The 12,033-nt window shown below is 42.6% G+C and overlaps 1 protein-coding gene across 1 annotated transcript; it reads right to left on the minus strand.

Moving 5' to 3' along the window:
* Window positions 1-6,817: 6,817 nt before the first annotated feature.
* LOC127931910 (uncharacterized PE-PGRS family protein PE_PGRS3-like) lies at window positions 6,818-11,493 on the minus strand. Its single transcript, XM_052526048.1, has 8 exons — window positions 11,322-11,493; window positions 10,345-10,722; window positions 10,129-10,236; window positions 9,645-9,698; window positions 8,997-9,374; window positions 8,565-8,888; window positions 8,457-8,510; window positions 6,818-8,294 (listed from the first exon to the last, which is right to left on the minus strand). Exons 1-8 carry the CDS (start codon window positions 11,491-11,493, stop codon window positions 8,083-8,085), a joined length of 1,680 nt encoding a protein of 559 aa, XP_052382008.1. The 3' UTR covers window positions 6,818-8,082.
* Window positions 11,494-12,033: the final 540 nt, after the last annotated feature.

Here is a 12,033-nt window from a genome sequence, read left to right on the forward strand (position 1 = left end):
TTCAGCTTTTATTTCTTTCATCACATTCCCAGTGGTCAGAAGTTTACATACACTCAATTAGTATTTCGTAGCATTGCCTTTACATTGTTTAACTTGGGTCAAACGTTTCAGGTAGTCTTCAACAAGCTTCCCACAATAAGTTAGGTGAATTTTGGCCCATTCCTCCTGACAGAGCTGGTGTAACGGAGTCAGGTTGTAGGCCTACTTGCTCACACACGCTTTTTCAGTTCTACCCACAAATATTCTATAGGATTGAAGTCAGGGCTTTATGATGGCCACTCCAATACCTGGACTTTGTTTTCCTTAAGCCATTTTGCCACAACTTTGGAAGTATGCTTGGGGTCATTTTCCACTGGGAAGACTCATTTGCAACCAAGCTTTAACTTTAACTGATGTCTTGAGATGTTGCTTCAATATATCCACAATTTTCCATCCTCATGATGCCATCTATTTTGCGAAGTGCACCCGTCCCTTCTGCAGCAAAACATCCCCACAAAATTATGCTGCCACCCCCGTGCTTCACAGTTGGGATTGTGTTCTTCGGCTTGCAAGCCTCCCGCTTTTTCCTCCAAACATAACGATGGTCATCACGGCCAAACAGTTCTATTTTTGTTTCATCAGACCAGAGGATATTTCTCAAAAAGGTACGATCTTTGTCCCCATGTGCAGTTGCAAACTATAGTCTGGCTTTTTTATGGCTGTTTTGGAGAAGAGGCCTCTTCCTTGCTGAGTGGCTTTTCAGGTTATGTCGATATAGAACTAATTTTACTGTGGATATAGGTACTTGTGTATCTGTTTCCTCCAGCATCTTCACAAGGTCCTTTGCTGTTGTTCTGGGATTGATTTGCACTTTTCACACCAACGTAGGTTCATCTCTAGGAGACAGAACACGTCTCCGACCTGAGCAGTATGACGGCTACGTGGTCCCATGGTGTTTATACTTGCGTACTATTGTTTATACAGATGAATGTGGTACCTTCATGCGTTTGGAAATTGCTCCCAAGGATGAACCAGACTTGCGGAGGTCTACAATTGATTATCTGAGGTCTTGGCTGATTTCTTTTGATTTTCCCATGATCTCAAGTAAAGTGGCACTGAGTTTGAAGGTAGGCCTTGAAATACATCCACAGGTAGACCTCCAATTGACGCAAATGATGTCAATTAACCTATCAGAAACTTCTAAAGCCATGACATAACTTTCCAAGCTATATAAAAGGTACAGTTAATGTAGTGTAAACTTCTGACCCACAGGAATTGTGATACAGTGAATGAGTGAAATAATGTGTCTGTAAACAATTGTTGGAAAAAATGTGTCATGCACAAAGTAGATGTCCTAACTGACTTACCAAAACTATAGTTTGTTAACAAAAAATGTGTGGAGTGGTTGAAAAACTAGTTTTAATGACTCCAACCTAAGTGTATGTAAACTTCCAACTTCAACTGTAAGTAAGTATTAGAGTTAGATATATTACCTCAAATAACTGGTGCCCCCGCACCAGTACCCCCCCTGTATATAATCTTGCCATTGTTATTTTACTGCTGCTCTTAAATTACTTGTTACTTTTATTTCTTATTCTTATTTCTTTAAAACTGCATTGCTGGTTAGGGGCTCATAAGTAAGCATTAAACTGTAACGTCTACCTACACCTGTTGTATTCAGCGCATGTGACTAATAACATGTGAAAGAGTAGGTGTGTCCAAACTTCTGACTGGTACTAATATATACACACACATATTATATATATATATATTATATATTTATATATATATATTATATATATAATATATATATAATATATATATAATATAATATATTTATATATAATATATATTATATATTTATAATATATATTATATATATAATATATATAATATATATAATATATATATATATATATATATATAATATATATATAATATATTTATATATAATATATATTATATATTTAATATATATTTATATATTATATATTTATATATTTATAATATATATTATATATTTAATATATATTTATATATAATATATATTATATATTTATAATATATATTATATATTTAATATATATTTATATATATATATATTATATATTTATATATATATTATATTTATATTTAATATATATTTATATATTATATATTTATATATAATATATATTATATATTTATAATATATATTATATATTTAATATATATTTATATATTTATATATATATTATATATATACTAATATACACACATTTATATATATGGATATTAGTACCAGTCAGAAGCGACCTGTACGCTCTCATTGGCTGGCCCTCGCTTCATACTCGTCGCCAAACCCACTGGCTCCAGGTCATCTACAAGACCCTGCTAGGTAAAGTCCCCCCTTATCTCAGCTCACTGGTCACCATAGCAGCACCCACCTGTAGCATGCGCTCCAGCAGGTATATCTCTCTGGTCACCCCCAAAAACCAATTCTTCCTTTGTTATACCTCTCCTTCCAGTTCTCTGCTGCCAATGACTGTAAACGAACTACAAAAATCTCTGAAACTGGAAACGCTTATCTCCCTCACTAGCTTTAAGCACCAGCTGTCAGAGCAGCTCACAGATTACTGCACCTGTACATAGCCCATGTATAATTTAGCCCAAACAACTACCTCTCCCCCTATTGGATTTATTTTGCTCCTTTTCACCCCATTATTTCTATCTCTACTTTGCACATTCTTCCACTGCAAATCTACCATTCCAGTATTTTACTTGCTATATTGTATTTACTTTGCCACCATGGCCTTTTTAAAATATTTTTTTAGCCTTTACCTCCCTTATCTCACCTCATTTGCTCACATTGTATATAGACGTATGTTTCTACTGTATTATTGACTGTATGTTTGTTTTGTGTACCTCTGTGTTGTTGTATGTGTCGAACTGCTTTGCTTTATCTTGGCTAGGTCGCAATTGTAAATGAGAACTTGTTCTTAACTTGCCTACCTGGTTAAATAAAGGTGAAATAAAATAAATAAATACAAATTCGTAGGCCGTCAATGAAAATAAGAATGTGTTCTTAGTAAAATAAAATAAAAATGTCAGGGTTTGCCGGTCCTAGACCGTGCAAACAAAACACCGGCTCCTCGAGCATTATCACTTAATATAGCCCAGTAATAGAATAAGGGGCTTGTGAGAATCTCTAGTAATTTAACTTATTTGTTAAATTATTTCTGCGCATTTGATATGACCTATTGTCGGACAAAGAGCGAGCAGGTACATATGAAAAGCTGCTGGTGCATGCACGGGAGGAAGACATCGGTCCGGCGTACAATGCTCAGAATCCTAATGATGTCTCAAATGTAATCATTTTTTAACAGGTACAGTTTCGTTGCAAACAACACACACTGATTTGGCATTGGACAAATATGGCAAGATGAACACATATCTATCTCTACATTCTTCGCCTGTAATTTCGGTATTTTTATTTAAAAAATATTCCGCTAATACGTAAAATTACGTAGAATTGCATGACATTTTTAATAAAGGCTATATTTTTGTTGGACCTGCAAATACGATGATAGACTCATGCAATGCTTTTAGTATAAAGATGCTCTTTCCACCACAACCTTCTGTCCCGCAGCCATGTGCGCTATCAAAATTCACAAATTCCTTGCCAAATAGTGCTCATAAAACGAAGAACAGTTTCTGCACTGAACAACAACTATAAACGCATGAAAAGTGGTCATGTTTCATGAGCTGAAATGAAAGATCCCAGAAATGTTCCATATGCACCAAAATAAAATCACAAATTTTGTACACAAATGTTTAAATCCCTGTTAGTGAGCATTTGTCCTTTGCAAAGATAATCCATCCACTTGACTGATTACATAGAAAGATCATTACACAGGTGCACCTTGCGCTGGGGACAATAAAAGGCCGCTCTAAAACGTGAGGTGTTGTCGTCATACAACAAACACAATGCCATATGTCTCAAGTTGAGGGAGTGTGCAATTGGCATGCTGACTGCAGGAATGTCCACCAAAGCTGTTGCCAGATAATTGAATGTTAATTTCTCTACCATTAGCCACCTCAAATGTCATTGGAGCTGATGCCAACGTTGTGAACAGAGTGCCCCATTGTGGCGGTGGGCTATGGGCAGGCATAAGCAATGGACAGCTAACACAATTGCATTTTATCGATAGCAATTTAAATGCAGATACACTGACGAGATCCTGAGGCCCATTGTTGTGTCATTCATCCACGCCATCACCTCATGTTTCAGCATGATAATGCACATCCCCATGTCGTAAGGATCTGTACACAATTCCTGGAAGCTGAAAATGTCCCAGTTCTTCATTGGCCTGCATACTCACCAGACATGTCACCCATTGTACAAAGTATCATATTGCCCCATGTTGTCATCTAGTGTCGAATGTGGGTACTGTAGCTTTTAATTAACTTTCTGTTCGGAGATATTTCCTGTCAGAACAATCTGAGTGACAACAGACAGACAAGTCATACTTTTCTGCCTTACTAGGCCTTGGTTAAAGATAAGTCTTTGAGTAGTTTGTGTTATTAGAAAATTATTTTGCTAATTCAAATTGTGTTTGTAGAATATTTATTCAAGATATATTATTTAAGATATTAAATTCAGTCAATCCGGAACATTTCAAGAGCTTTGAAAGTTTCTTCAAGTGCAGTTGTTTAATCCTTTTTTGGTTACTATATGATTCCATATGGGGTTCCCGAGTGGTGCAGTGGTCAAAAGCACTGCGTCTCAGTGCTAGACGCATCACTGCAGACCCTGCTTCGATTCCACGCTGTATCCCAGGGAGTCCCATAGGGCCGTGCGCAATTGGTCCAGCGTCATCCGGGTTAGACCGTGTTATTTGTTCTTAACTGACTTGCCTAGTTAAATAAAAGGTTAAAAAAATCATAGTTTTGATGTCTTATTCTACAATGTAGAAAATAATAAAAATAAATTAGAACCCTTGAATGACTAGGTGTCCAAACTTTTTACAGGTACTGTATATAATGTATTTATAAAAAATGCTGCCTGCTATTTTGGCATTTATATGTGTCACGTATCAGTTTGCAAACAATAAAGCTGCATACAAACTTGGTCTCTTTTTTGCTTTCTTGAGTAAAGCAGCTCCAAAATGGAGGTGTTTCAGCCTAGCTCAGTGCCTTCTGTGATGGTGGGGCAGCCAGTGGAAAATACAGAGTGTAGGGGTTGGTAATGTTCTCTAGTTGCACAGTGATTTGCTCAGTGTTCTTTCACTCATGGGGACACTACGTCAGCACAAAATCTACGGGTAAAGCTAGAAAATTCAAGCCCCTTGAGTGCTGCCATAGAGTTACATTAGAAGTGCCCATCCAAGAACGCTCAAGGTCATTTGCCACAGAGAAAACGACATCAAATCACATATCTACAGTAGCTTTGATTGGACTGATCATGTCAACATGCTTTAAAAATCTTAGCTAGCAGTCATCATCATGAATCAAGTTGACAATCTACTGGCAAATCCTTTTCATAGGAAGAGAAATAAAGATAGATTATAGATAAAACCTATTGGTGCTCATCAGAAATTGTATATATAAACATTACACAAGCAGGAAATCTCAAATTCAACAATTAGGGGTTTGGAAGAAATCAGTGGCATTGCAAAGCAATCACTAGCCTGCTATTCGGTGGAGTGAGTGTGTTGTCCAAGTCTGGGTTCAAGGGTCTCTTTTCCAAGCTTAAAAGGATAAACATTTAACATTGGCCATGCTGTCAATGCAGCATGACTTCTGCCGCATTCAAAACAACTGGAAACTCTGAAATCTCAGACTTCAGTGAGTTCAAGACAACATGGAACTTTAAAGGAAAAAAACGAGCTCCGACCGGGAAAATAAGTTCTGAACGGTCATCCAACTCAGATTTGCAAGTTGGGAACTCGGGCCCCTTTGTAGAGATCCGACCTGAAGATCACTGACTGCATCATGATTCAACCTAGTCCCCCAAAAAAAAAAATTGCCCACGAAGGACCACTGCACAACCTTCCTGTTCAAGTGAGCACAACACAACAAGGCAAGTTAAAAAATGTCTTATATGCTGCTGCATAAATGATGTAATATGCCAGGGAGATATGTATACTGTAAGAAAGTAACACTAAGTGTATGTTGTGTAGTAAGCTGTTAGTAGCCCATGTGCCTCACTCTAATACTTTGGTACCTTTACCCCTTCATAACTTAGCATACTGTTCTGACTTGGTGGTGCACATGTAGCCTATAGGCTGTTTTAGAGCAATGTCATCAACAAATATTGTAAGAGCTTTCATTGTCTGCTTATATGCCCCCTCTATCCTACGGTTCTGACTTGGTGTACAGGGAGAATACTGTAAGTGGCCCATGTTTGGAATTCTGTCACTGTGCATTTCAAAAGTACTGAAAAAAATGGTTATATCGACTATGTCCTAGCTCGCTCATTAATATCTTAATCGAAATTACGGATTGCCTCTTATCCGCTCATCATCCCCTTATGCCATAGTTTGTACATCTCAATTGTCAGTAGAAACCACATTTGTTTAAGCAAGTCAGCCATATCTGCTTTGTTTTTTAAAATTAGTAGTAAATGAGTCTGAATGAACTGTTTCGCTGCCAGACAAGGCTCCGCTGATAGCCAGGTGTAGCGGTGGTAAGGTGTGGGGACTGCTGTTGGAACTCTGCTGTTAGGGCAGATTTATGTAGGCCCTAACAGTTTGTGGACATCATGTGTCACTGTTATAGTGCAATTAATGTGTTAAGTGTTGTGGCTTGTCCCACCAAGAATAACATGCTAAAATTGCCACCGAGTACAGAGGCAGGGTAAATTCAAAACAAAATAGCTTTTATTGCCTATAAGGTTCCAACCTAAATGATTTAATAATAAAACTTAAATGTTCAGCAAATAAAACTTGAAACCAGACCTAAAGGCACTCTCAGTCCTCCCCTCCCGTGAGGGGAAACCAGACCTAAAGACCTAAAAGCCCTCTCAGTCCTCCCCTCCAGTGAGGGGAAACCAGCAGCTGATACGTGTGGTGCCCGAGTGAGTATCCAGCAACACCCTTAACAAGCTTATTTAAGTCAGCCGTGCCTGTTCATCTTCAAGCAGTGGGCGCTTTCCCAGCTGACTAACATTTAGTTAGCATTATGCGAACTCACCAGGGTCCGGTTATAAATCAAAATAAAATAAAATCTTATTTGTCATATGCACCGAATACAACAGGTGTTAGTGAAATGTTTACATGCCTTTAACCAACAATGAAGTTAAGAAACATTTTTTTTAAAAGTATGAAATAAAAGTAACAAATAATTAAAGAGCAGCAGTAAAATAACAATAGTAGTGAGGCTATATACAGGGGGTACTGGTACAGAGTCAATGTGCGGGGGCACCAGTTAGTCAAAGTAATTGAGGTAATATTTATTTAATATTTATGTAGGTAGAGTTATTAAAGTGACTATGCATAGATAAGAGAGTAGCAGCAGCGTAAAGGGGGGGGGGCAATGCAAATAGTCTGGGTAGCCAGCCATTTGATTAGATGTTCAGGAGTCTTATGGCTTGGGGGTAGAAGCTGTTTAGAAGCCTCTTGGACCTAGACTTGGCGCTCCAGTACCGCTTGCCATGCAGTAGCATAGAGAACAGTCTATGACTAGGGTGGCTGGAGTCTGACAATGTGTAGGGCCTTCCTCTGACACCGCCTGGTATAGAGGTCCTGGATGGCAGGAAGCTTTGCCCCGGTGATGTACTGGGCCGTACGCACTACCCTCTGTAGTGCCTTGCGGTCTTAGGCCGAGCAGTACCATACCAGGCAGTGATGCAACCTGTCAGGATGCTCTCGATGGTGCAGCTGTAGAACCTTTTGAGGATCTGAGGACCCATGCCACATCTTTTCAGTCTCCTTAGGGGGAATAGGTTTTGTTATGCCCTCTTCATGACTGTCTTGGTGTGTTTGGACCATGTTAGTTTGTTGGTGATGTGGACACCAAGGAACTTGAAGCTCTCAACCTGCTCCACTGCAGCCCTGTTGATGAGAATGGGGGTGTGCTCGGTCCTCCAGTTCCTGTAATCCACAATCATCTCCTTTGTCTTGATCACATTGAGGGGTTGTTGTCCTGGCACCACACGGTCAGGTGTTGGTGATTAGGCCTACCACTGTTGTGTCGTCCGTCTGCAAACTTAATGATGGTGTTGGGAGTCGTGCCTGGCCATGCAGTCATGAGTGAACAGGGAGTACAGGAGGGGACTGTGCACACACCACAGAGGGGACCAGTGTTGAGGATCAGCGTGACAGATGTGTTGTTACCTACACCACAGAGGGGACCAGTGTTGAGGATCAGCGTGGCAGATGTGTTGTTGCCTGCACCACAGAGGGGACCAGTGTTGAGGATCAGCGTGACAGATGTGTTGTTACCTGCACCACAGAGGGGACCAGTGTTGAGGATCAGCGTGGCAGATGTGTTGTTACCTGCACCACAGAGGGGACCAGTGTTGAGGATCAGCGTGACAGATGTGTTGTTACCTGCACCACAGAGGGGACCAGTGTTGAGGATCAGCGTGGCAGATGTGTTGTTACCTGCACCACAGAGGGGACCAGTGTTGAGGATCAGCGTGACAGATGTGTTGTTACCTGCACCACAGAGGGGACCAGTGTTGAGGATCAGCGTGACAGATGTGTTGTTACCTGCACCACAGAGGGGACCAGTGTTGAGGATCAGCGTGACAGATGTGTTGTTACCTGCACCACAGAGGGGACCAGTGTTGAGGATCAGCGTGACAGATGTGTTGTTACCTGCACCACAGAGGGGACCAGTGTTGAGGATCAGCGTGACAGATGTGTTGTTACCTGCACCACAGAGGGGACCAGTGTTGAGGATCAGCGTGACAGATGTGTTGTTACCTACACCACAGAGGGGACCAGTGTTGAGGATCAGCGTGACAGATGTGTTGTTACCTACACCACAGAGGGGACCAGTGTTGAGGATCAGCGTGACAGATGTGTTGTTACCTGCACCACAGAGGGGACCAGTGTTGAGGATCAGCGTGGCAGATGTGTTGTTACCTGCACCACAGAGGGGACCAGTGTTGAGGATCAGCGTGGCAGATGTGTTGTTACCTGCACCACAGAGGGGACCAGTGTTGAGGATCAGCGTGACAGATGTGTTGTTACCTGCACCACAGAGGGGACCAGTGTTGAGGATCAGCGTGACAGATGTGTTGTTACCTGCACCACAGAGGGGACCAGTGTTGAGGATCAGCGTGGCAGATGTGTTGTTGCCTGCACCACAGAGGGGACCAGTGTTGAGGATCAGCGTGACAGATGTGTTGTTACCTGCACCACAGAGGGGACCAGTGTTGAGGATCAGCGTGACAGATGTGTTGTTACCTACACCACAGAGGGGACCAGTGTTGAGGATCAGCGTGACAGATGTGTTGTTACCTACACCACAGAGGGGACCAGTGTTGAGGATCAGCGTGACAGATGTGTTGTTACCTACACCACAGAGGGGACCAGTGTTGAGGATCAGCGTGACAGATGTGTTGTTACCTGCACCACAGAGGGGACCAGTGTTGAGGATCAGCGTGACAGATGTGTTGTTGCCTGCACCACAGAGGGGACCAGTGTTGAGGATCAGCGTGACAGATGTGTTGTTACCTGCACCACAGAGGGGACCAGTGTTGAGGATCAGCGTGACAGATGTGTTGTTACCTGCACCACAGAGGGGACCAGTGTTGAGGATCAGCGTGGCAGATGTGTTGTTACCTGCACCACAGAGGGGACCAGTGTTGAGGATCAGCGTGACAGATGTGTTGTTGCCTACACCACAGAGGGGACCAGTGTTGAGGATCAGCGTGACAGATGTGTTGTTACCTGCACCACAGAGGGGACCAGTGTTGAGGATCAGCGTGGCAGATGTGTTGTTACCTGCACCACAGAGGGGACCAGTGTTGAGGATCAGCGTGACAGATGTGTTGTTACCTACACCACAGAGGGGACCAGTGTTGAGGATCAGCGTGGCAGATGTGTTGTTACCTGCACCACAGGGGACCAGTGTTGAGGATCAGCGTGACAGATGTGTTGTTACCTACACCACAGAGGGGACCAGTGTTGAGGATCAGCGTGACAGATGTGTTGTTACCTGCACCACAGAGGGGACCAGTGTTGAGGATCAGCGTGACAGATGTGTTGTTACCTGCACCACAGAGGGGACCAGTGTTGAGGATCAGCGTGACAGATGTGTTGTTACCTACACCACAGAGGGGACCAGTGTTGAGGATCAGCGTGGCAGATGTGTTGTTGCCTACACCACAGAGGGGACCAGTGTTGAGGATCAGCGTGACAGATGTGTTGTTACCTGCACCACAGAGGGGACCAGTGTTGAGGATCAGCGTGACAGATGTGTTGTTACCTACACCACAGAGGGGACCAGTGTTGAGGATCAGCGTGGCAGATGTGTTGTTGCCTACACCACAGAGGGGACCAGTGTTGAGGATCAGCGTGGCAGATGTGTTGTTACCTGCACCACAGAGGGGACCAGTGTTGAGGATCAGCGTGGCAGATGTGTTGTTACCTACACCACAGAGGGGACCAGTGTTGAGGATCAGCGTGGCAGATGTGTTGTTACCTGCACCACAGAGGGGACCAGTGTTGAGGATCAGCGTGACAGATGTGTTGTTACCTTCACCACAGAGGGGACCAGTGTTGAGGATCAGCGTGGCAGATGTGTTGTTACCTGCACCACAGAGGGGACCAGTGTTGAGGATCAGCGTGACAGATGTGTTGTTACCTTCCCTCACCATATGACCCTATGACTCTGACGATGAACTTAGCCTTAAGATGCTTTTGAGAAACCGGACCACAGCAAAAGATGTTCAGACTCTAATGGTCGCCACCAACCTCCCGACCCAAAGAATTAGTGTAAATAAGTTAGGGGCTGTCTTGTTTTCTGAAAAGATGTTAGGGAATGTCTAAAATAGCTTGGGCTACATATGCATTATACTTCAGTGTGCTGCTGTCCCAATTTCAAAATGTCCTGTTTCCATGCTAAAATAAAAACTAAGAAAATGCCATGTTTTGTATAAGGGTAAATTGAGGCACACACACATTCACACAACAGATATCAGACCATTCAATAACAGTAAGGTTTGGCTTCTTTGGTGCCGTTTGTCCAAGCATCCATCTGTGTTGTCATGGCTCCAGTGCAGTGATGATAGCCACTACTCCTCCACCCTGGCTGGCTCTACTTGCCAAAGATGCTGGCTCTACTTGCCAAAGATGCTGGCTCTACTTGCCAAAGATGCTGGCTCTACTTGCCAAAGATGCTGGCTCTACTTGCCAAAGATGCTGGCTCCACTTGCCAAAGATGCTGGCTCCACTTGCCAAAGATGCTGGCTCCTGGGGCTTTAGGCTTCTCCAGTACAGTCTCTCCTAAGAGTTCACCCCACTGAACACAGAGGGAGCCACCTTCCCCATACGCTCTCAGGATGGACAGAGACAAGGCCATGAGCAAAGATAGTGGGGCGTGCCAAGCACTACTACACACAAAGATGATGAGCAATATTCACACTGTAGACAAACTGATGTGTCTATAATCTTTAGAAGAAGTGCTGCAGTTGTGTTGTCTTTTTCCTTCTTCCTAGTTCTCATATCAAACATTCTTCCTCTACCCTGGGGACAGGGACAGTAACACGAGGCCAGTTTCTGACAACTTAGCCTCCTGCTCTAGACTAACTATACACACTCCGTCTTAAACACTGACTGCACAAGATTCAGTTTCTGTAGGAGTGGAAACTATTTGTAACTCACTCAGTATGCGCTCTCCCGAGCTGGGCTTGGGCTGAATACACACCTGAGTTCAGCGATAACATTGTAGAAAGTGAACCGAGCTCACAGTCACTTGACTGTGTGACTTTACCCTACCTGCACTAATGCCAACAACTGACCAATACCAAAAGGTGTATATGCAGTCAACAATTAATATGACAGTGATAATTACTTGCATTTGATACACTCCCACAAGTGGGGAAAAAATGTTAGGCAAGTG

Source organism: Oncorhynchus keta, chromosome 10 (genome assembly GCF_023373465.1).
Source record: "Oncorhynchus keta strain PuntledgeMale-10-30-2019 chromosome 10, Oket_V2, whole genome shotgun sequence".
NCBI lineage: Eukaryota > Metazoa > Chordata > Actinopteri > Salmoniformes > Salmonidae > Oncorhynchus > Oncorhynchus keta.